Source organism: Lissotriton vulgaris, chromosome 8, assembly GCF_964263255.1.
Source record: "Lissotriton vulgaris chromosome 8, aLisVul1.2, whole genome shotgun sequence".
NCBI lineage: Eukaryota > Metazoa > Chordata > Amphibia > Caudata > Salamandridae > Lissotriton > Lissotriton vulgaris.
Genome location: NC_141696.1, coordinates 277,291,853 through 277,318,536, shown reverse-complemented (window position 1 = coordinate 277,318,536; position 26,684 = coordinate 277,291,853). Strand labels below are relative to the sequence as shown.

The 26,684-nt window shown below is 42.7% G+C and overlaps 1 protein-coding gene across 4 annotated transcripts in view; it reads left to right on the top strand.

Annotated features, from left to right (window-relative positions):
* The window catches only part of CHODL (chondrolectin), a 360,473-nt gene extending 351,105 nt beyond the window's left edge, over positions 1-9,368 (top strand). For 2 of the 4 annotated variants that reach the window (XM_086934043.1, XM_086934041.1), the window contains one exon: positions 8,870-9,368. In XM_086934043.1, the coding sequence (XP_086790169.1) occupies positions 8,870-8,954 (85 nt within the window). In that variant the 3' untranslated portion in view covers positions 8,955-9,368. The remainder of the gene's footprint in view (positions 1-8,869) is intronic. The other 2 variants (XM_086934044.1, XM_086934042.1) reach the window with 2 other exon arrangements.
* Positions 9,369-26,684: the final 17,316 nt, after the last annotated feature.

Here is a 26,684-nt window from a genome sequence, read left to right as displayed (position 1 = left end):
ATGGAACATTCTCCCTGGATATCTGTGACTAAGTCTGTTCTACATTCCTGCATCATTTTTTTAGAGGCCAGCAGCTTTATAGTATTCCATTACCTTTAGTCACACTATTCAGATTTAGTATGGAATCGGCGATCCCACCACAGAAATCATTCCCGTGGCTAGTGACTATTCCTTTATGATAATATTTTTACGGAATAAATAAATGCTTGCTTGGTTTATTTTCAAGACCTAAGGCATCTATCTGTCTTCATGTTACATCGTGTCTGAAGAGACTTGGCAAAGTACAATTTTAGAAGTTTAGAAGTTTAGAGGATTTTTCCCTTTGGTTGAGCTCACTCCCTTACAAAAAGATCAGTTCCTTAAGTGTCTTCCTTTTTGGATCTTCCTCACTGACTTTTAACATAGATGGTTCTTAGGGACATAAATGGTATAGTTACCAACGTTTTTTTAAACTTTCCTCCAACAAGAAGCAAAATGGATTTGAAGACAGTTAGAGACCTCTAAAAACCAAATCATGAAGTGTTATATGAAATAGCCCTAAAAAGTCAAATTTTACCTTCCTCACTTCCGAAAAAAGGAATTGTCGTCAGGGAAAAATGAATGACATTTCTGGCTATGTGCCAATGTCCAGGACTGCAGAAATAACATTATTGCCCATTTTACTTCTGTAAAGAAGATGAAGCAAAGAATGAGCAAAACATGAGAGTTGTCTCTATCTATACCCTCCAATCACACATACATAGGGTTAGTCCTCCGTCACAAAGAAAAACCTACAATTAATTTATATACCTTAATTAGATACCACGCCAGTGCCATCTACACCCTGTGCCTGAAAAGATTTTAAAAAATGCATCAAATTAAAGACCGGTATTGTTTTTCAAGGGTACGTTGAAAATGATGCAATAACATATCTTAGCATTTGTGGATGTGGCCAAATGTCCAAGGGTGTCCTCAGAGGAAAACAAATATATACTGGCTGTATAGTTAGAGGCACTCCTGAATGGACTTTAACCTCCGCCTAGAAGCTGTGAATTTGTCTTATCTGTTAAATGCGGTACATAAACATTACCATGCATGCAATCTTTGCTAGAACCGACATGCATTACACTGCTTCATTTTGTACAGCCTGTAAAGATAACGGGCTTTCTTTTCACCTCTCTGATGTTGCCTCTTATTGGTGATCTTGACTTCCCTTAATATCGTCGATGAGAAATTCAGGGATTACTCCTGGTAATCTCCACTTCTCTTGGGAGACCTATCATCAACAACGAGGTACTGGAATTCAAAGGATGCATGGCTGCATTTCATTTAACATTGAAAGACATCTATGGTATTAAACAGTGACTTTGATGGGACCATCAGCCATTCAACCTAAAAGGCAGTGGTTGGAATAAAACCAAAACTGGAATATTTCTCACTGAATTCAGTGAATAACACCTTCTAGAAACTGTAAATATCCTCAGATACAAACCCAGTCTTAATAGGACACAGGCTATATTTTAGCTTGGGAACGCTAATTTAGTCAGAGATAGAAAAGAAAGTTCATCGGACAATATATGGTTGAGGGAAGAGGTTCATGAGACAATATATGGTTGAGAGCATATTCGATATTTGTATGTCCAAACTGAAAGAGAATGGCTATCCTCCTGAAATGGTATGTTATGCCCTCCGGAATTACTGGAGTGTTTAGAAGTTCTGATCTCTGTTGAAAGCTTGTGGATATGCTGTCTTCAGTTACTCATCACTCAGTGTCTTGTGATTAAAGATAACACACAAGCAGAAGCGTCCTGAGGAAGGCCTGGTAACTGATTCTGATTTGCATTTCCGCGTATGCATGTATATGGCATTTCTATTCTGCGAATCTAGCCAAAAGGCAGTGGAGCACTGTACAGGGTCAAAGACAAGTATAAAGTCAACAAGTGATAGGAGAGGTAGCTGGGTTGTGGATGGTAAACGCATTGGGGTCATGTATGAATGTATGTTGTTTTTAAAACCTTAAATGAGTAATGAGTAAGTTTGACTTCCTATGTTTTTATGTCGCTTCTACACATTTGTTATGTCATGATTCCAAATAATGTTAAAAATGAAGTGGTACTTATCTGATAAGGTGAAGTCACCAGTAGTGGCCCGTGGTGGGAGTACTGCTGGGCACTGACGTGGGGTGGGGGAGGGGCAGGGTGGGGGTAGTAAACTATGGATTACGGCCGATTAGAGGTAAGTAAGCATATAAATAAATAAAACTAATCTCGTTGTGCGCGCTGCATCGGCAAATGCGATGTAGCGTGCGCAACAAAATTTCTTTTTATTTATTTGTGTTTACTTACTTCTAGTCGGCCGTAATCCATAGTTTAATACCCGCGACCCTGACCCTCCTCCACCCCACATCAGCGCCCGGCAGCACTCCCACCACAGCCGCTACTGGAAGTCACAGAACTAAGCCACACCCTATTCCAATTAAAGCAATCAGGGATACAAATGTAGAAGCGAAGGTCAAGCAACCCCTTATGTTATATTAGTATCTTTCTAAAATGTTTCACATTCAGAACGTGTGTTTTCTCTCGGAATCCCAGGATACTGATTTTCTTTAGATTCACATTAAAAGTTAATTTCTTTATGCTAACAATTAAAATTACAAATAATAATCCAGCAAGAAATAATTCAGTTTAGCAACTCTACTCCTTTGGGAATGTAAATAGAACCTCAATTGATAAAAAGCTGGGATTGTAGGATATTAAAGTGTTGAGGAACAGAATCCTTGTATTTACCTTAGTGCCCGCATTTAATACCAACCGGAGATAAAACAGAATAAAGCATTACATCATTGAAAGACAGTTGCAAAAAAAAAGTTGTAAGGTGCAGCCGAGGTATAACTAGAGCCGAATTGTAGAAGCATTACACAGTACAAAACAAAGAAATTGGAAGAAGAGGAAAGGGAGCGCAATAAACGGAAAAGTAAGAAATAAAATTCTGCGATCTCTGTTGCTAAGTGAGGCAAATATGACGTTAAACATAAGGAACTCTTGAAAAGTATATTTGTGAAATGATAGAAACATAGGGGCATATTATCAAGGGGGTTTATCTCCGCTTTTTTGGCTTTAAAAGCCAAGAAAGCGGAGATAAAATTATCTTCCTATTAGCTAGCTGTCGCTAACACCAGTTAGCGACAGCTAGTAGGAGATAGCGACCATCTTGGGCCCCACTTTGCATGTCAGTGATATTTATCACTAATGACATGCAAAGTGGGCGTGCCAAGATGTTAGCGACTGAAAACAGTCGCTAACATCGCTATCTCCTATTACCAACTTTTAGAGATATTCGTGCTTAGCGCGAATATCTCCAAAAGCTAACACCTGCCCTGAGCAGTTCTTAGCCATGTTATCCATTGGGAGGTGAATAACATGGCTAAGAGCATTAGCTCGGTAATGCATGAATATCGCTGACTTTTCAGCGATATTCATGCATTGCGGCGATTTTTATCGCATTTGCGATAAACGTTGGTAATACCAAGGTTTATTTGCGGTAAAAATCGCCGCAGCTCAGTGGTAAAATTTTGTCTCTAACCAAGCAATAGCGATAATTATCGCTATTGCTTGGTAATATGCCCCATAATGCGTGAAGAGAGGTAAACGTTGTATTGCCTATTCCTAGAAAATGGGTATAACTATACTATTGGACGTGGAAAAACATTAGCAGTCATTTTATCAAGACTGGATGGTGACTAATAGCCGAATTACACATAATTGTATCATGCTATCTTTGCAAGACACCCTCTGCTTCATGTGTTGACTGCAGTTTCTACAGAATGCTGGCTATGCCTTTTGCTGTATAAAATATTAAATAGACTACAGTAAAAAACACGCTAGTCAAGAACGTGGTTTATGTTGTTTTTACCTAGGGAATACATGAGTGGATTTTATTTATTGTTACTATTTAAACCTCTGCATGAGTGTGTCACCATGTAAAGGAATATGAGCATAGAGTTATGGTTTTGTGCTTAGGTTGCTTTTGGGCAATGACTTATATATAATGTGTATATTACATTTACTTTCTTCGTATTTTTAAATAATTGTTTTGGGCAGCTTAAAAATGACCTAATGTTCCCTAAAGCAAATGTTGGTAATATGTTGCCCATAGAAATGAGTGGACGAATTTTCAACCCATTCCTCTGCAGCAGGATTTTATTTTTTTATTTTAATAAAGATTTCAATAAACTCACAGCTTTTATAAGCAAACTGCAATTGTACAGGATACTGTCAGTACATGCATTTAAGTACGCCCACCAGCAATACACCCACAAGCTGATACCTCTGCTGCAGGATTAAGCAGCACGACCTCTGGCTCCTGGTCAGGGAAACTGCCCTCCCCTTGCGTGGCTCCGTCAGTGCGCCGCTGCCCCCAGCACCTCTCTGGTTCCAGGTAGGTGTTCAAGGCACTCCTCCACCCGCAGGCTCCTGCCTGCGCCTCATCCCTGGTGGTCCAGTGGGAGAGCCTTACTCTACTGCTGGTCTTCATAGCCAGCCTTTCTGTGGTTTTCTGCTTTGTCTTTTTGTCTTTTGTGTACCTTGTCTTTCTGCCTTTTGTCTGTCTGTGCCCTTTTTGTGCCTCGTTTGTGCAGTTTCTGCCTTCTATGTGCCCCTTTTTGCAATTTGTTCTCTTTGTGCCCTTATGTCTATGTAGTCTCTTCTGTGCCTCTTTGTCCATTTTGTCTATTTGTCCAATTGTGCCATTTTTTCATTCTTCTTCCCATTTGCCGTTTTTTCACTCCCTTCCCACCGCTGCTACCCCCGCAGCCCCTCTCCCCCTGCCATTTCCCTCTCTCGCCTCCCAGCTGCTCTCCCTCCCCTGACCCCTACTTATTAGTGGTGGCTGCTGCACGGCCGTGCTGCTGGAGCACCAAAGACACCCCAAAGGCAAGCTTGTCTGTGCCCGTCCGTGACCAGCACCAGGGACCCCAGTCCTCTGACCCACCACTCCTATGATTCAGCACCCACCCACACACTCAACCCCCGATGAAACAACAACTGCCAGCTGTCTATGTCAAACACCACCCATAGCCAGTTCTACTGCCTCCAAACTTTCACCCCCCCTCCGGACCCCCACTGCTACTTCCTTCCCACCGGATGCCAGCGAACCCAAACCCCTGAGCTGCATCCTACAAGACCCCCAGGGCCAAAAAAAGCATTTTTTTTTAAACTTCAGAATTTGCGTTGGGGTCGCAAATCCTGCCTACATTTTTAACAAAAATGAAGCACGGGCTCCTGCACTTCATTTTAATGAGGCCCCCTGGTGGGCCAGGTCCCGGGGGCAATGCTAGAATGAAATAGCAGGGGCCCTGGGGACCCCCACCTCCCTGAGTCTTTTTTAATTGGATTCGGGAGACATGCAGCCTCTCCGCAGCCCTGGGGACCGCCACCTCCCCGGGGCTCTTTTTTTTTTTTTAATGGGTTGGAGGAAAGAGCTCCCCCACGATATTCTGATTAGTGCAGTTTGTTAGGCCCAGGATAACTGTTTGATCAGATAAAGTGACCACGATTTTGAGGATCAATCAAAGGAAATGTTTGATTTTTGATTTGAGAGGAATTAAAGAGGGACAGGATGAAAAAATTTATATACAGTCCGCATCTTGTAGGTTACATCGGAAGCAGCATGTGCCTCTCCCACTACTCCATTTGGCGATTCTGTCTGAAGTATAGTACATAAAAAACATATTTTATAAAATTGTGTTTGTAGTTTCGTTGACATAAGTGTAGTTTGTGATAGCCCATATACATACTCAAATTCTTCTGTAGAGATTGTAATTTTCTTTTGCCATTTCTGAATGATCTTCTGCCTGTCATCCGATAAATACATCAGTAATAGCTGATATAGCCCCCCAATCCGTATTTTTTCCTGAGAGTGGCTGAGAATTTCGGCTACGGTGTTTTTAATCATGGTGTCCTCTCCCCTTGCACGCCGTGATAGAAAATCTCTTATTTGGAGATATTTAAAGAAATCTCTCCATTCCAAATGATACTTGTCTTTCAAAAATTCAAAAGAATATAGCCCCTCTGAGGAAAAAAAACAACCTATATGAGTAATTCCTGCTATGATCCATCTATCAATATAGGAATCTTTAAATATGTCTGGTAGGGAGGGATTATTTTGTATGGGTGTATAGAAAGATAACCGTCCCAAACCTATCATTTTCCTCACAGATTTCCAAACCTTAAATGCTGCTATGAGTGTTTTTAGTCTTACTTTTTTATGGTAACTATCGAAGAGATATCTCCAAAGATAGCCGGTGCTTCTATCACCTTCTATCACCTAATATTATTTGATGAATTGAAGGGGCGTCTTTATCCCCAGGTGTCCCTGTTCCGTCAAGAAGAAAAAGTTCATGGTTATATAAAAAGACTGCTGCCCAATAATATACCCTGAGATTTGGAAGGCTTAATCCTCCTCTTTCTTTGGGAAGTGTCAGTAGTTTATAGGCACGACAGGGCTGTGTGTATGACCAGACAAAGTCCGTGAAGATATGTTCCATTCTTTTAAACCACTGGTCTGAAATTTCTAGATTAATGGCTTTAAATATATATAAGAGTTTTGGAAAGTAGACCATTTTTAAAGCATTCACCCGTCCGATCAAAGAGAGTTGTAGATTATTGATACGGCGGAGATCTTTTTGCATTTTATTTAGTGTGGGTTTTAGATTCAAGTCGACTAGATTCTCTAATTCAGAGGTAATCGTAACCCCTAGATAAGTAGCTGAACCTGTTATTCGTGGATCTGTCATATCACATTTGTTGTTGATAATTATTTGGGTTTTCCCTCGGTTCAGTGCATATCCTGAAATGTTCCCAAATCTTACAGCCTCCTGTAAGACCGTGAACGTTTTTAAAGTAATTTATGCTCATGTAAAGTCTTTTATTGCATATTCTTCACTAACAAAGGAGGGAAATGTGCTTGAACACAAAATTGCAAATCACCATTTTTGCATTTCGAAAGTAGAGGTACCTCAGTAATGGCCAAGGAGACGTAATGCAAATGAAGCACAGGCACATAGTCTGACTCAGGTAAGTTTTCTGATTCGCTGTAGAAAATGCACGGAGACAAAAATCGTAGTGTCCTGGTCATCTGACTGCTGTGCAATCCTTAGTGCCTTTGAAATGCAACTGGTATTTAGAAAAACTATCAGGCATATTTAGAAGAACCTTGCTGAGTGAGGTGTAGCTCCAAAATTGCTACCGCTGCACTCTGTCAGTGTAAACACGTAGGGATGTGGCGTATTCAAATCAAATCAGGGACACTTATTTAGTGCACAAATCACCCAAAGGTCTCATGGCACTTGCGGACAAAACTCTTGGGTCAACTCAGGTAGGGGAAGCAGTTAGTTATCGAACAGCTAAGTCTTTAGATTCTTCCGAAAACAGTTCTGGTCAGTTATGATGCGTAAATATAAAGGTAGTTTGTTCCAAAGAGCTGGTGCACAGAAAGAGAAGGACCTTCCTCCATTTCTAGTCGTACAGATTCTGAGGGGTGTGAGAAGTCGTATAGTACAAGATTGCAGAGTCCTGCGAGGCTGGTACCAGGTTAGGTTTTTTACCCAGTACCCTGGCCCTCTTCACAAGAATGCACCGCACCCATGGGTTTCCCCTAGCGCTGGCGCTAAATCTAGCTGCCTAGCGCCAACACAGGCACCCTTGCTCCATAGTGCAAGGGTGTCCGCGTTGCAGGGAATGATTGTTCATGTGTGGGAAGGTGTCCATTCCTGCACATAAACAATCCATAATGGCGATTTGTAACTTCTATGTGTTCTGGTTTGTGCAGCACATATAGAAGTTGCAACTCTTCATTTTTAAATGATTGTTTATGTGCAGGAAGGAAAACCTTCCTGCACATGAACAATCACTAATCGCGATTTGCTGTTTCTGTGTGTGCTGCATAATGCAGCACACATAGAAACAGCATAAACGAGGAGAAATCAATAATGTCTCCTCGTTTTACCAGGTTAAGGCCAGGTTTTTCCTGGTCTGATTTTTGGCGCTGCCCCTTATTTACTCCACTCTTGTCAATAGAGGGCAGCCTCAAAGCAATGGTTGTTGCGGCGGAACGCCCTACGCAACACCCATTACCGGCCCCTTTCACGCCAAGTGCTGATTTAAATGGGCCTTATTTACAAGGAAGTGTTATGCCACATTAAGTGGCTTAACGCCTCCTTGCAAATAAGGCGAAGAGCTTATCGCCACCAGAATGCCATACACAGTGATGTTATGGTGGCGATAAGCCCTTGTAAATTTGCCACCATGTTTGACACTGAAATTGCTATAACATTTTTAAGATTACACTTATGATCTGCGGAGCTATGCAGTATTTTCCAGCATGAAATGATGCCAGTATCCATTCGCACCAACGCTTTTAGAAAAAACTTGCATCTTTTTTGCTTATCGTAAAAGTACAAGGCATTGCTGTCTGTACACATTTTTGCAATACGTTACATGGAAATGTTTGCAGAAGGAAGTGAAATGTGGATTTTTCATACAGCCGGTGGTTCGTATTTTTAGACAACAATTTTTATTAAATTCCAATTTTGCTTGTAACATTTCCTCACTATCTATATCATACTGAGTAAGTCAGGTTATGAGTATGGGGCATTGTTCATTTAGCTAACACGCACTGGTTTCCACTGTGGCATGTAAGGATTCAAAGCAAGCAGAATTGATGCACACATTAGCTTCAGTACTTATAAAGGTTCTTAACAATACCTTTCCTTCCATGAGCTACTTGTTAACATTAAAATGTAAACCTTCTGACATCTAGGAGGGTCTTGGAAATGTATTACCTTTCTTTGCTTCTAACAAGTGATGGATGTATATTCTTTCCTTCCTTGCAGCAAAGAAAGAACGAAAACTAGCCCAACTCAGTCTACACTATGGATCTCGAAGACTCCCAGGACATCTACGAGCATGGAAGTTTAATTCTTTTTCTAAATTGACTGAACATGGAACAAATCTTTTGGGATCTGTTTCTGTCGTCTCAGAAGATCAGCTTGGAATGGCTTAACCTCTGCATAACAGCAAGATGAACAACTGAAGGCTGCCTTTTGAGGTCTATGCTGAAATACTTTTTTATATATAATGTTTAGCCTTGGTTCAATCTAGAAAAATGCCTTGCCAATTAACTTCTTTAAACATTAGTATTGTGCGAAATGAGCAAACTTTGCAAGAAACAGGACAATTTATGTGACAGACTTGGTAACGTGTCTCAAAGTAGAGAAACGTTTGGACTTTTTTCAGTTTTCATGTATTGTACTTGACAGATGTACAGTGAATCACACTGGTATGGATATATGCACAAATAATTTATCTTTGAATAAATATTTGATAACAATATTTGGCCTGTTTCTCCGTTTTGTGACTTCTTATTACAAATTTGTGAGGGTTACTTGATATTTTCAGAATTTTCCTGGTTCATTAAAACGGATGATTCTAGAAAATTATGCATTTTTCAAAAAGCTTTATGCATGTGAAATATTGCAATTAGTTTCCTGCCACTCATGAATATTTTATGTCGTGTATTGTTTATTGTGGATCACATTCTTGTGACTTTCATCAAGCCTGACGATGAGCACCTGCACCTCTGCGAAGGGCTGTAAACTGCAGTACTGGGTATCTGCACTTCTCTGAGTGTCTCAGAGTACCTACACTTTAATACAGGGTATACAGGGTTGGCTTTAGAGCTGATGGCGCCCGATGCGACAATCACTTTTGGGTCCCCCTTGTCCCATGACCTCTTGCTCTGATTCTTTCACTGCCACCTGCAAAAATGCCCCTCATCTCTCATATCATAAGATATTGCTAAACACAGCACACCCCCCTTAGGTCACATCGCTCCATCCACAGGTCAGAGTCCAGTGTGGCCGCACCAGTGGCACTGCTGTAAAGCCGGCCCTGCTTCTATACAGGGCAGTGAGTGCATGGAGTCTCTTCACTTCTTTACCTGCTCCTTTCTATGTGATTATGAGTACCTGCACCTTTAGGCAGGATTGTGAGGTCATGAACCTCTTTGCAGAACTGTGATTTCCTTTACCTCTCTCCAGTACTTTAACTCCATTCCCCTCTTTGCTTGGTTGTGAGTACCTCTCACTTTCGTAAAAACAACAATTGATGGACAGAATGCAGAACAATGTCATACATTCACCCCAGTACAGAGATCTGGGCCTAAATCGATCGCTTTTTTGCACTCCACACCTCCCCAGTTCAGACAAGGCCATATGCAAATCAGCCTTGACAATGTGCCTCATGGGAACAGTCCAGCTCGAACTGCCATGGCATGTCTTTCCTGTACCGGAATCAAGCATCCTAGGACGGGCTTCTGACTATCAGCCGTCTTCAGCCAGGATAGCTTGACTCCGGTGGTGTGGAGAGCATGGGACTCACGTCTGAGCATACCCATCCCACTCGGGGTGACAAATGCAAAAACAACAATTGATGGACAGAATGCAGAACAATATTATACATTAACCCCAGTACAGAGATCTGGGCCTAAATCCATGTTTTTTTTGCACTCCACACCACCCCAGTTCAGACATGGCCATATGCAACTCAGCCTTGAACCTGTACTGGGGTGAATGTATGACATTGTTCTGCATTCTGTCCATCAACTGTTGTTTTTACCTCTCACTTTCTGCAGAACTCATTCACACAGCCTCTCTGCAGAATTACAAGTACCCAACTCACCAATACATGGAGGTCCTGCTCATCACTGCAGGGCTAGGAATACCAGCATCTCTCTCTATCTACTACCTTCTCTAGAACTCCTGCTCATTTTTGCTTCAATTTGAGAACCTGCAACCCCTTGCAGGACTGCAAGTTTGCACCCGTACCTCATTGGAGAGCTGTGAGTATCTGCACATCTTTGAATGCTTTCTTAATAGACAGTTTATTTTGTAGCTTTTGCAGGTCTGTGTGCTTTTTCACCTCTCTGCAGAATTGTGAGTACCTACACCTCCGTAAGACTGTGAGAATCTGAAGTTGTGTGTGTAAACATCTGTGATGGGTAAAAATGACCCCAGACCCCATGCACTGAGGAGTTCAGGGGCAGGCTGGTGGTCCTGGCCATGTGTGATGGGCTTCGCAGAGGCTGATTCACCTGTGAATAATTCCTGCCCTTCAGCAGGAAACACTTTAAAAAAGTGAGCTTCTATCCCTGTGTATTGAGATACCCAGTACAAACTTGAGCCTGGACAACACAGTGAACAATATTATCCGAGCTTCTCACAAAAATCTGGACATGTATTTCTTGAAGCAAAGAATGTCAAGATGCTAGGACAATCCTTGAAAATCCAGGGCTGTCCGGGTTACTCCCAGATGTCTGCTAACACTAACACTGAATACTTGCACTTGTGAAGGCAGCATATAGTCTCTATGCATGGCTGTAAGTGCCTGCATCTTTCTTGAGAAAATTGGTACTTCACTATAGTGCTCTGAGTGCATTTTATATCGAGCCTGTAATAGCGCATGCACTGCAGGCATTCTCGTTTGCGAGAGATATTGTTTCCAATTAAGGGCTGTTGTCTGCTGTTGGTTACCATTAGTTGGTTTCCTGTGATTTGCTGACTCCTAATTGATCAGCCATGCCAAGCGTTACTTTCTTTTCTTCCTGTGGAGCACGGACCAAGCACAGATTGATTCAAGTTAATTAGTGCCAATCTGCTGCTAATGCTGTTATGTGGTACTATTATTTCTACCCCCTTCCTCTTGTGTGTGGTACTTCTTTTCAGTCCCACTGTACCCTTCTCTGTGTTTCTGCTGCATCTGGTTCACCTTCCCTGTTCCCTGCACCTCCTTGTTTTGCTCCCCCTCCTTCTACTGTCCATTATTCCTTCTACCTGCCCCTCCCTCGTGTTGCTTTTCCCCAGTTGTTGATGCTCCCAATCTCCCCCACACCTCCATTAGGTTAATTTCTGCCTACTGCTGTCCATTGTTGCTCCTCCCTCACCCACACCTCCCTGATGTGGCTTGCCCCACCTGCACCTTTTTTTAACATATTGCATAACAGCGAGAGCTGATGTGCAACTTGACTTTAAAAAAGCGATATCAAGTGGTCAATGCTGCACAACTTGTCTAAAAAACATTGAGAGCACCAATACATCTCACATAGGCGCGAGCTATTAGCTTTGCCAATGTTTGTTCCCTTTGCTGGCAGTGAAAAGTTGACTTCCAGTGCTTCTTTGCATGATTAGGAGTGTTTGTTGATCTCTGTAGGATTGTGGATACAAGAATTTGCACTTATCTCAGCGGGGCTGAGTGGATGCATTTCTCTTAAGAAACGTAATTGTCCCTTTATGACCGTAAATCAATGAATAGCAAACAATCCATATATTTTGGTGTGGGGCTGTTAAAAGCTGAGCTTTTCAGAAAGGCCGTCAGTCAAGTCACTGAGATGTATTGTGGGGTAGGGATGTTCTTTACAGGGGGGCATTAATGAAAACACTTATCCAAAGGCAGTCGAAGCAATAAGTAGTTCATGTCCCTACAGGGAAGTGTACTTTCCTGCAGAAAAGTGCAATTTCTCAAGGTTTGCGAAATAGTTATTGTTAATTAACTGAGAGGTTTAACCTCTTTGTGGGGACCGCGTGCCAGAGAGTGCATGCGTTTTTCACAATCTACTCGCATTCTACTGTACGAATTGGATAGGAAGCAACTACCTGAATTCCTCTTAGGGGACTGCAGGGTGCTGCGAACCTATAGGGGTTGTAGCGACTGTATTGTTTGTGATAAACCTCGCAACATCCTGGCCCTTATTTATAAGGCCTTGCGTCAGTTTTGCGCCGCCGTTGCGTCACTTTTTGTGACGCACCAGCGGCGTAAAATATGCTCCTTGTTGCGCCATATTTAAAAAGTGACGCATCTAGGTAGATGCGTCACTTTTTAAATCCCTGCGCCACATTATACCTGCGTCAGGTATAATGTATGCAGAGGGGGCGTTCCCCCGCAAAAAGCCTCGTAATAGTGACGCAGTGAAATCTATGAGATTTCACTGCGTCACTTTTAGGATGCTGTTGCGTCAAAATCTTGTGCCTGCCTCACAGCAGGCGTAAGACTGACGCAAGCCCTTTCACATGGGGCTTTCCCCATGTGAAAGGATGCCTTGCTAGAGTTGCGTCACTTTTGTGGCACACTCCAGCAATGCGTCACTTTTGCGCTTACAGATACGTCAGAAATACTGACGTATCTGTAAGTCCTTGTGACATGATGCGTCATACATTAAATATGACGCATCATTGGTGTCGCAAGGAGTGCGCAGTGAAAAGGGACGCATCGCTGTTTTCACGCAGCGATGCGTCACTTTTCATAAATAAGGCCCCCTGTTTCTATTTGAAGTTGCACAATTCCCATTTATTGCCTCAGTGCAACAGATATTTTCTCTTTTTTATGCGAGTGCTTCTTTTTCAATAAAGCTTTACCTTTACAGGATTAAGAGCGCTCTTTCTTGAAACTGTTGGGTCGGACCCCACAAAGCAAGCAACGCCATCAAGAGGCTCACAATGAGTGGCCCTTTCAGCATGTGTAGTAGGAGAAGGAGGAAGAAGTTGACCTGAGTGGGCGCGAGAAATGTCTTCAGCATATTTGTGGATTAGTTCAGCAACTGCAATTATTAATAATGCATGCGTGCAGTGCACTCTAACCACCAACCTTACACAATGTTGGAAGCTTCACACCCGTGGTCGTTATAAGTGGGGGAGCAGGGGCCCTGACTTTTCTGAGGTTTAATTTATGAACATTAAGGGTCAAACAAACCGTGGGGAACTAAGGTGTGAGAATGTGGTGTGAGGTTCGCAGTTTGAAACCCCAACAAGGACATCACGTAGCTTCCCGCAGCTCTTTTCGGGCATCAGGATTTAAAAGATGTGTGAGGTCCGCTAGTGAGGCAGAATGGACACCTGTCTATGAACGTCTGATGGCTCGACCTTGGAGATTCCGGTGACAGATAGTTTCTTGTGCAGACCGGTAAGTGTAGAGTGAGTGAGGGATCACTGCTGTGTGTGTGGAATCACATCTTTCAGAAAGGGTGCCTGTCTTTGTTAAACTGTGGTCCTCATTTTGCAGCACTTTTGAGCCACGGAAGTCACTTTTTTGACTTTCTGGTGGCGCCAAGGCCACGGCATATTTATAAGGCCATGTGAAGCCACTTAACGTGGCTTTTCATGGCCTTGTAAATAAATGCCCCTTTCACGCCAAACGCTGCGTCTAATTGGTGTTCCATGAGGCAACACCTATGGAATTTGAAGAATTCTCAGATTTATGAGAAATTGTAAACTTGGGAATGCCTCAGAATCTAACGCCACCCGAGGAGTGTCATTAGGGGGGCGCAACGAGGAGAAATGTGTACATTTTTCTGTGTGTGCTGCATTCTGGAACACAGTGACATCTGTCTCTTCCCAGCAGTGACACCTGTCTCTTCCAAGAGACCTGGGCCAGGGAACCCCTGCGTAGAGCAGGTTATGTAATCTTTGAAATTAAAGCTAAGTGGAGTGGTAAAGGGAGGCCTTCGGGTGGTCTGACGGTCTGGGTGGCCAGTCATATTGGGTGTAAGGTGGAGAATGTACCTACTTTATCAGAGGACATACAATGTGTTCTACTTAATGGCCCAATATCTTTAATCTGGCAATCATTGATGTGTACTCTTGCCCAGTTAGCGCGTCCATGGAATCATCTACACTTGACGATCTTTCGTCATTCTTGGGTCAACTCCCCATCGACTTTAAGATAGTGATGGGTGGAGATTTTAATTGTCACTTTGAACCCTTGGAAGGGTTGAAGGAGGGTGCCCTAACTCCTGAAGATTATTACTGGGGGGTCCCGCCATGCCAATCCCCTCATCCTAAATCTTGGTCCCCTCTTGCAGTGCAAATTATGTCCCTGACCCTGAACTTTGCGCTAAGGGCTTGTAATGGGCGCACCCCATCTGACATCCCCTCATCGTGTACCTTCAATAGGAAGGACCACGAATCGCGCCTGGACTACATTTTTGTAGACACAGGCCTGTGGTCTAGGGTTCAGGATTTTAGGGTCATTGAAAGAACAGATAGTGACCACAATGCACTTTTATTAGACATGGTTTACCCCGCACCTGCTGTTGGGCCACTATCCACCGATCCCAGTGAAGACCCAGGGAATCTCGTTCTTAGCTCCAACAGACGTAGGGTAAGATGGGGGAAACTGGTAAACTCAAAAAAGAGCATAAGCATAATCTATGAACAAGCGCTCCCCAAACTGGATGTAATGGACAGACTGATCAGCCAGCCTAGACCACCAGATTTTAATGAGAAATTAGCCCAAATCCATACAGATTTAGTGGGAACCCTAGGAGAGGTTTTCTACCCGGTGGTGGTGCCAAGGAAGGACCACGAATCGCGCCTGGACTACATTTTTGTAGACACAGGCCTGTGGTCTAGGGTTCAGGATTTTAGGGTCATTGAAAGAACAGATAGTGACCACAATGCACTTTTATTAGACATGGTTTACCCCGCACCTGCTGTTGGGCCACTATCCACCGATCCCAGTGAAGACCCAGGGAATCTCGTTCTTAGCTCCAACAGACGTAGGGTAAGATGGGGGAAACTGGTAAACTCAAAAAAGAGCATAAGCATAATCTATGAACAAGCGCTCCCCAAACTGGATGTAATGGACAGACTGATCAGCCAGCCTAGACCACCAGATTTTAATGAGAAATTAGCCCAAATCCATACAGATTTAGTGGGAACCCTAGGAGAGGTTTTCTACCCGGTGGTGGTGCCAAGGAAGAAAAAGACTCGAACCTCAACCTGGTATAATTCCTCCTGTAAAAAGATAATGACAGAGCTAATTGCCCCAATAAAATCAGGTACTAATAAGGGTAACGTAGCTGAGCTTAGGCGGAAATCCAGGGAAGCCATGGCACAAGCAAAGTCTGAATGGGACTGGAATAGATGGCAGGACCTCTCCCTAGCACTAGAAGCGAGGGATTCTAGAAAATGTTGGTCTTTAGTTAACACCGGCTCGGGAGAACCAAAAACTGCAGTGGAGCCAAACATAGCAGCTTCTGTCTGGGAAGCTCATTTTAGCAAATTGTACCAAGACACCCCTGAATTTTATCTAATGATGTGGCCACTGATGCCTTACATGACCCTGTAGTTGGCCTAGAATTTACTCTGGGCGAGGTAGTTAGTGCAATAGGGAGACTGGCGTTGGGGAAGGCCCCGGGGACTTGACAGATTATCTGGCGATCTTTTTAAACACCATCCAGAGATCTGGGGCCCGTACCTCCTAATCCTTTTTAATTCCATCGCGGGAGGTATGGAGATCCCCTGTACTTGGCTGGGGGCAGAGATAGTACCTATCTTTAAAAAGGGCTCTCCTCTGCTCCCAGCCAACTACAGGTCGATCAGCCTCATAGACGTCCCCCAAAAATTATTCTCTCGCCTTCTCCTGGACCACCTTCTAGACTGAATGGAGGAGAATGAGATCCTGAGTCCCCTTCAGGTGGGCTTCAGGAAAAACACGTCCACCATGGGTCAGATTTTCCGCCTCGTTCTCCTCTATTGGAAAACTGTGAGGATTGAGGGGGGGAGGCTGTACATGGTGTTCGTGGACCTGAGGTCCGCCTTTGATCTGGTTCCCTGCAAGAAACTATGGGAGGTCCTAAAGGAGCTGGGTGTTCCTACCCATCTACTACATGCCATAATTAGGTTCCATGACAACAACTTTGCTCAGGTTAGGTGTGGGAGGGATGGAGCGCTGTCATCTAGGTTCCCAGTTCTTAGAGGGGTAAGACAGGGTTGCGTTTTGGCGCCAACCCTGTTTTGCCTCTTCATTAACAGTGTCATATCCCATCTTGACAATGTCAGGGACAATGGCGCTCCCCTGTTGGCAGGCAGGAGGGTACCGACTATCATGTTTGCCGACGACACCCTCCTGCTTTCCAAATCCCCGATGGGGATCCAACAGATATTAGATGGGTTTGGTGTTTTCTGTAGGTAACACGGTCTAGAGATCAACACAGAAAAAAACAAATTCATGATATTCAACCACTCCCCCAAAAGCAGACCTAATCCAACACTGGGCTCAGCAAGACTGGAAAGGGTAAAAACGTTCCAGCACCTGGGGGTAACCCTACATGAGAACCTATCCTGGGACCCTCAGATAGCCAGATCCCGGTTAAAGTTGTCTCAATTGTCGGGGGCAATATTGAAGGTCGCAAACACATCTACCTTCAAACCCATTAGTCCGGCCGTTGAGATGTATAAAACACAAGCCAAAGCGGCCGCATCCTACGGTAGTGAGTTATGGGGGCACAAAGCTGGGACAGACCTTGTTAGAGTAGAAAATAACTTCCTCAGACGTCTCCTGGCCCTCCCCCGTGGCACACCCTTGCTTCCCTTAAGACTAGATGTGGGTCTCCCCTCAATAGGCGAGGATCTGGAACTAAAACCGCTAAGATTCTGGCACAGGCTCTGGACCACCGGCGAGCTTGCACATTATAGGCAAGACCTTATCCATGTAATAAATCTGAACCAGCGTGACAGAATCCCCTGGTTGGCCTTTATAAAGAGAGAACTGTACCGTCTGAGACTCCCTGAGTTATGGGAGTTTCCTGAACAAGGTTGTCAAAGGGTCCCCCGCAAAAAACTGGTTGAAATATACAAGGAGAAAAGTCTACTTTCTCTGGTGTGTGCACCCAAAAATGGCATTTTAACTGAACAATTCTTGGACTCCAAAAATTCTTTTCAATTTGAGGGTTTTATGGACATCATTTTCCCGATTCTAGCAAGAAAATTGTTTATTCAATGGAGGTTAGGCACTCTGCCCATCAAAACCTTTACTTGTAAATGGACAATGAGGGATGACAAAATCTGTCCAGGGTGCAGTAATTATGATGAGGAGGAAATTCACGTTTTGTTTTTTTGCCCAGCCTACAATAGACCAAGGAAATATTGGCTAGTGACATTATGCAGGAACTTGGGCATAAGGAATTATTTACACTCATACAGAATACTGAAAACAAGCACCCTGCCCCACATAGTCTTTGCAGTTGCCAAGTTTATAATGGCTATGTGGCAGATAAGGAGAAAATTAGCAAAAGACTGAACACTGATATGAACTGTAATGTTAACTCCTACCCATGTTCAGACTCCCCAAGGAAACGAATTTGTATGAAATGTACTTTGGCATGTTTTTATTGTATGTGGATATCTTTTAAATGTCAAATGTTTTTATTCTATTTTTTATGGTCTGAATGGCCGAAATAAAGAATTTTTGGATTGGATTGGAACACAGATAGAAAGAGGAAATCGCCTGAATTGATTGATGTTGTGCAGGAAGTTGTGCCTTCCTGCAAAAAATCAATCAGCCCTGCAACACAGGCACTATTGCACCATGGTGCAAGGGAGCCTGAGTTGGAGCATGGAAGCCCATTGTGCGCCGGAGCTGGGGAAGAGGACAAGAATGTGTAGTGACACATAGATACGGCACATTCCTGCTCTTTTGTTTTCATGCAGGGCAGCACGAGTTTTGTTGTGGTACTGCAATATGTCAAAACCTCATAAATGAGGCTCTGTTTGTGTGCCTGTGCATCTGAGTGTGTGAGTGTTTGCATTTATGAGACGTACAGTACTGGACAAGGAATGTAAGAGATGTTACCTGTATCTGTCTGCGGGTTCTTTCTCGGGTGCCACATTCCCTTCCTGAGTGCTGGCTACTCTTGTATCCCAGGAGATCAGTGTGTGAGTGAGCATTACTATTAGCCATAAATTATAGATCTCCTTAATTAAAATACTGAGTGCAAAGATTCACCAGTGGCACAAATAGAGACAAATTAACCCACAACCCAAACACCACGACGAGATTGGAAGAACTTTACTGGTCACCTAGAATAGACTTCTGGATAGGCAATGTATTAGGAGACACACACAACCTATTGCACAAGCAGTCTCTTTATGCACAGATCCGGAGATGGGTTTCCCTGGATAGTTTGGTGCTGCCTGGAAGCTGTGAGGAGACCAGTGGATCACTCATGCTCGCCCCTCACAAGTTCCAGAAAGTACAGCTAGTCTGTTTATTTATTCCAAAAAAGCACATGACATACATAGAGTCAATTGGGAGAAGGTAAAAGAAATAACAAGGATCAATTGGGAGAAGGTAAAAGAAATAACAAGGACTTACTACAACTTTTTAATTTCTAAGTATAATACATTTAAAATAACTATCTTTTTAATTAACAAACTAAGTTAACAATAGTATGCATTTTAAAATCAAATTACATAACATGTTTTACCTTAAAAAATCCACTGATTAAAAAAACATTTATTAAAACACAAAGATATATATAAATTAATGACATTCATTTATTAAAAAATAAAATAACAAAGAATAAAAATGTCTCAAAAATGTATATGGTTCAAGACATGTGTATTACGAATTAAATAAAAACATTAAAATATCAAAAGATTAACTTTTAAAGAAATGCAAAAACATTTCTTATAAAATGTAATAATAAGTAATTAAAAATAAAAATAAAAAAAGCCATAGTCTTTGTTTCTCAAGATATTCTTCAGATGATATTTTGTCAAAACACCGAAGAGAGCGAGAGAGAGAGAGAGAGAGAGAGAGAGAGAGAGAGAGAGAGAGAGAGATCGGTCCTGCACCTTTAGGGGCATATTTACAAGAAATGGGCGTAGGGCAGCGCCGCAAGGCTTCTTACTGCACTGCTCTATGCCAATTCGAAAAGGTAGAGTGCACCATGGGCCTCATATGAGGTTGTGGCGCAGGGCAGCAAAGCAAAGAATCTTGCTGTGCTGCCCTATTTCAAAACAAAAGGAAGGAATGCTGGAGCACAATGGGTTGCCATGTGCTAATGCAGGCACCCTTGCACCATGGTGCAAGGGTGCCTGCATTGCAGGGCTGAATAATTGTGCGCAGTAAGGGACACCTTCCTGCACAAATCCATCAATACAGGTGATTTCCTCTTTCTAGGTGAGCTGCAAAATGCAGCACACATTAAAAAAAAGGAAAAAAGGAGGATAAATGAAAAAATGTCACTTTGTTGCGCATCCCTGACAACACCTGTGGGGTGGCATTAGATTCCGATGCATTCCCAGGTTTATGATTTCTCGTAAATTCTGGGAATGCTTCTGATTCCATGGAAGGTGCTGTGGGAACATCCACAGCATCATCCAAGGAACTCCCCTTTCATGCAGTGTTAGTGTTCTGCATGAAAGGGACACATATTTACAACCCCATTAAAAGCCACGTACAGTGGGTTTACATGGCCTTGTAAATATACCATGGCACATCGTGCCACCGGAACGTGAAACAGTGACGTTCCGGCGGTGCAAAAAATACGGTGCATTCCTGTCCTTTTAGCAAGCACTGGTGCACAATTAGCAGCTGTGTGCCAATGCAGGCACCCTTGCACCATGCTTGTTTCTGGGCTAGGGAAGACTTGGCTGGGCAGTTCTGGCTGGACTGTTCCCAAGAGGAACAGGGTCAAGACTGATTTGCATATGGCTGGGTCTGAACTGGGGTGGTGGAGTGCGCTAAAGAACAATGATAGATTTAACCCAGATCTGTGACTGCGGGTGAGTGTCTGAAAAGTTTCAGCACTCCGTTCATCTCTCTGATGTGTTTCACAGCTTTCACCCTTATGTGCTGCTTCACCCCCTAAAATATCCATTATTGGGATATTATTTGCCAGGCTATGGCTAAGGAGTAAATATTAAGGGTTGCTATCGTTTTACCTCCTGCACTTGACATATAGCATGAAAGCAAAAGCTTTGCACACAAAGGGGGTCATTAAGATAGCGGGCGGATCGCCACCGCCTGTAAATAAATCCCCCCCGCCACATTACCATTACAGGGGGACCCCGGCGGATGGGAAGACCGTCCGCCGGTTTTCCTCCGGTAGCAAACCACCCGATTGCCTACCGGGCGGAAAAGCCCAGGAATATGGTGCTGGTGGAATGCCTTTCTGTGGTAGCAATGCCGCCACGGAAAGGCATGCGGTCTTCATCTGTGGGGGCCCGTAGCGGGCCCCCAGGGATTCTGGGCGGTGGGGGATGTACATGGGGGGTACCTATGGTACCCCCCTGTTTTTCAATGTACAACTTGGCAGGCACCAGGCGGTGCCTGTCACATTGTGCATTGAAACGCACAACTTGTATTTGTGGCATTGCCGCAGGCGGTGCTGACAGACAACAGTTTGGCGCTCACCTTCTGAAGGCGAATCCTTTTTTATTTTGTATTTGTCAATCAGAGGGTAATGAGCAGAAAGCACAATATTGAATATATGCAAATATCAAGAAAATGGGTACACACTTTAAAAAAAAAAATGGAAATTTATAGATAAATTTGTGAGCCGAAAAGCATGATTTAACCAAACTGGACAACATATGTAACTGATTATACAACCTAAAACAAAGATCCCCAGATTGCATTACATTTGACTGCAGAGTTAATGCCTCTTGTCTTAGCCAGCGCTTGTTCCATATCATACATTTGTCTTACTAACAGCCACCAATCCATGACAGAAGGGGGTTTTGGTGATACCCACTACCGAGCAATTGTTAAAGAGACCAATAGAATAGCAAGTAAGCCATTACATTTAGAACTCTGAATCCTGCATCCCAGCATAATTTTCATAGTCGACAAAGGTAATTCTATCCCCTGCTTCTGAGACAGAACATTACCAACCTTCTGCCAGATTAATATCAATTCTGGGCACGTTATGAACATATGTTTAATGTCGGCCCCGTAAATGTCACATCTTGGGCATTTTGTCTGATCGCTGATTGTATTGTTAGATGAACACTTAACTATTCTTTCTGGGGTGTAGTATAGAAGACATATTGTACGATATTGCTGCAATCACAGATTAGTAGAGTTCACAACCTTATCTATAGTACTAAAAGCTTGCAATATAGTGCTAGCCGCAACCGGCATCTCCAGCACCTTGCTCCAACGATCAGCTAGTCTCTCACAATCATCTGATCTATAGCTACTTAGCCATTTGTACACCCTGCTAATCACTCTACAGCATGCAGAAAGTCACAAATATCAGAGCCAGACATATTTGTCAAATTTAAATATCGTAAAAAGTAGTCCCGGATCTAATAATACTTAAACAGCACATGGTCTGGTAATTTATGCTTAATCTGCAGTATCTCAAAAGAAACAAAGCCACAATAATCATACAGATCCCCTAGACTCCAAAACTAGCCCAACTTTTTTGCACGGCATTGTGAAATATCTCCGGCAAACCTGGGTTATGCCAAATACGAAACTTGTCATGATAGAAAGATATATTGCCCCTAAGCAAAATAGCAGGCCAAATGAATATACTGTCCCATTCAGTCTTGAATTTGACCCTTTTAAAATAGTTTGGGTCATTAATTCTATAAAGAAACATATTGCTCTCTCCCCCCAACATAAACTTGTGACAAAAAATGGTGCTAGCAGGATTGATGAGACTATGAAGACGGCCGAAAAAGCTGACCAGAAGTATATTTTGAAATCAGGGAACTCAAGACCACCTTGACTAAAAGGAAGTTTTAACCGATCTATCGCTCGTCTCGCTTTCTTGTATCCCCATATAAAACTACTTACTGTTCCTTCTAATTGTTTAAAAAATGAATAAGGAACCCGTAATGGAATAGACTGAAAAAGATAAAGGAACTTAGGCAGGATCTTTATGATATTGATTTGACCAATAATACGCAGGGGCAGCATAAACCATTTTTTTAGAGACTTAACTGTCTCTTTTAGCAATACTTCATAATTTGAAGAAAATATCCTATCTATCTGTGCCGACATCCTAACCCCTAAATAAGTTGCAACAGACACCCTGCACAGGGGCTAACGGTTTATAGTTAAGCAGAACTTGGGTCTTATTGACATTTAATTTATAACCTGAGATTGTACCAAACTCACCAGCTGCTTCTATTATCACTTTTAGTGCTTCTCCTGGTTTTGTAGAGAAGACCGCTATATCATCTGCGTAAGCGATGACCTTGAGAGAGCCTGCTCCTGATATAAAAGCACACATTTAGGGATTATTTTGCAAGACCAAGATATCTGGCTCTATATGCAGGGTGAATAGTAATGGTGAGAGGGGACATCCCTGACGAGTACCACAGAGGACCGTAAAAATATGCAACTGCAAACCCGAATATGCTAGTTTAGCGCAGGGCTTGTCATATAAGCCTTGTATCGATATCTTGAATTGGCCCTTGATCCCGAATGCTGAAAGTGTGGCCCAGAGAAAATTCCACCCCACTCGGTCGAACGCTTTTTCAGCGTCTAACAAAATCATACCGAGTGAGGTTGATCTTGTTTTTGCCACATCAAAGGCTGTCACTGCCATATTAACGTGAGCAGTGGTGTCTCTCCCTTGAATGAACCCATGTTGATGAGAGAAGAAGAAAGACTACGCATTACTGGGACAAGGCGAATTGCAAGAATCTTTGCAAAGATTTTTGCATGGGCATTGATGAGTAAAGTTTCCCGATTCGACGCACGCTCATCAACTGTTTTTTTTTTCAAGAAAAAAACTATTTGCGTCACATTCTATGATTCAGGGACTTTACCATTTGCCCTGATAAGCCCTATTACCTGACTGAATGGCAGCAACAAAACATCTTTAAAAATTTTATAAAATTCCAAGGGTATGGAATCTTCCCCGGCTGCCCTGCCTGATGGTAAGGCACTAATTGCCATTTCTATCTTTTCACTTGAGATGCACTCGTCCATAAAATCAGATGTCTCACTCCCCATGCTTATCAGAGAACTATTCTAGCTATAATTAAGGATATCTTCCTGCTTTGGTTGGATCGTTGGAGTATACAACGCTTGGTAGTATAGAGCAAATTGTTCAAGTATCTATGTGGATGCTCATACAATATATCAGAGGGCCCCTTAATAGCCTTTATATGAGCCTTAGCCCTATCATCTGCTACCTTAAAAGCTAGAATCTTGCCTATTTTTTCACTGGATTCATATTGTGACAGACAATATTTTCTGAATCTTGCCAGACTTTTCTCCCTAAATGTCTTCTTCAAGGCAGATTTAAGATCAATTAAAGCAAGCCCCAACTGCTCCATATCATCAGTGCCCCTCAAAGCTGCCTCTGTATATTGGTATTCTACAACACGTATCGCTAGAGTTGTCTCTTTAATTGCATTTCCTTGGTCTTTACAAGGTGGCCGTGCGCTGGCCCATGCTGGACCAGTACTCTGGAATTCTTTGCCCCCCGAACTAAGATCATTTACTAGTCACCTGATCTTTCGGAAAACCTTGAAAACATACCTGTATCCCAGTAATTAATGCCTCTCTTGCCTGCGTACCACCATCGTAACATACCTATCCAGAACACTCCCTTTGCAGCAACAGCGCGGAGATACCCCTTTGGGGGTCTATTCAGGCGCTTTACAAGAACATAAAATAAATAAAATAAATAAAATAAATTTATTTTGCCTCCAAATATATTGTTGGGTATAGCCTCTAATGACTGCTTAAATATGTCCCAAATTTTATAGGAGAAGCTGACCCTATGTTTTCCTTAAAAAATACTTTAAGTTGATCCCTGATCCTTACCACATACTCCTCATCTGTTAATAAATACCTAGGGAACGAGAAGGATCTTGGGCCCACATGCATCAAGAATGCCATTTGCGATTCCTTATTAGCGAAAAATAAGGATTCACTAATAAGGAATTGCAAAAGGCTATGCATGAAGAAATCGCTAAAAAAATAGCGATTGCTCCAAATTCCTTAATTGCGACTCGCAAATTGCGAATCGCAATTAAGGAATACCTTCCCATTCATTCCTATGGGCCTAGAGGCCCATAGGAATTAATGGGAAGACATTCTCAATTTGCGATTCTCAATTAGAGAATCGCAAATTGAGAATGCAATTTCAAGGGTGCCAGGGTGTGAAAAGGACACCCTGCTGTACCCCTGGAATCTGCCTATAAGTACATCTTGCACACACACATGCCCCAAGGGAATGGAACTTTGAAAAATGTACTTTTGCAAATTATCATGAAGGTCAACTTCATGGTAATTTGCTCCCCCTATTAGCGAAATCACAATTTTTTTTTGTTTGATGCATTGCATTTAAGGAATCTCAATTTGAGATTCCTTAAATGCAATCGCAATTTAAGTAATTTAATTAATCGCAATTTTGCGATTTCTTAAATTGCGAAAAGTACAAAAATTATAATGCATCCCAAATGATGAAATTGCATTCGCACACGGACGAATTTTGCGATTCACACACAATGCAATTTTCAATGATGCATGTGCCCCTAGGAACCTCATTCTCATCAAAGATCTTAAATGTAAGGAGGATAGGATTGTGGTCAGAGGTGACTTTCGGACAGATTCCCATATCAGCCGACCATAAGATTTGATCTGATGCCCAAGCCATATCTATTCGGGAATATAATTTGTGTGGAGCAGAATAATACGTATAGCCCGGTGTATTTGAGTATAGCGTTCTCCACACATCCCTAATGGCCTGTAACCGACCCAATTCCCGGATTGCAACCCATGTCCTTCACATCCTATGACATGCACCTTGTCTTGTTGTGTCAATCCCATATTCCATAATACAGTTAAAATCCCCCATCACCACTCGTTCCCCCTCCCAGTTCATCATCTATATTAGGATCATACAGTGCTCAAAATACGTATTTCTTCCCCTTTATCATCAGCTGTGCTATGGCCCATCTCCCACTATTATCAGACATTGTCTTACAGACTACCCCCATAAACCATTTATTATTATTATTATTATTATGCTGTTTTATAGCGCGCTCCATTACTGCCGGAGTATCCTGCCTTGCTTTAGTACAGTGACCCCCTGTATAGAGGCATTTAGTGCTGAACACCCTATCACTTCAAAAGCTTAATACAGCTTTCATCTACCCTATTATCGCTTTTATTCCTTGTTACCCTCACGTTGATCTTTTCTTTTTTTTTTTGCCCCCTCCCGTAACCACCCACATCCCTTGCATCTCCAGGAGGCTTACCCACTGCCCTGCATCTAGCAGGAGGAATCATCCTTTTCCCACAACTGCCGCTGGATTGGCAGCTAACTGAGACCCAGGCTCCACGACAGCTCCCGGGGCTTACCCACTCCTCATCAATTATGAAATTAGAGAGCGGAAAGAAACAGTAAAGATAAAAAAAATGTTGACGTAACTACAAAACAAAGTTAATGTACACTTAGGATAAGACCAGAAAAGAGGAAGAACCAGCCCAATAGCTTTCCCCTTATGCTTGTTCCCCTCAGCATAAGATCAGGCCCAGATCCTCAACCTTTATGCCACCCCCCTTTTCTGCCATCTCTGGAGTGCTTCCTTCGCTTCTGATTCAGACAGAAAAAAATATGATTGCCCCCCAGTACTGCCCTCAGGTGTGCCAGTTCTTGCAAATATTCTTGCACCCCAGTAGCTTTTAATGGATCAATCAATTGTCTGGGCTGACATCGCCTATCCATTGTTGCCTTGCAGAAGTCAGAGTGGAAAGAAATAGAAAAAGATTCAACAGCCACAGGTGATGTAGGACTAGCCTTCAGAGAAACAGCTTGTTGCATTGAAATTTTCCAAAATGAATCAGGAAGGGCCGCGGGTAGCGAGTATCTTGTCTACATTGCACCAATGGCAGTCT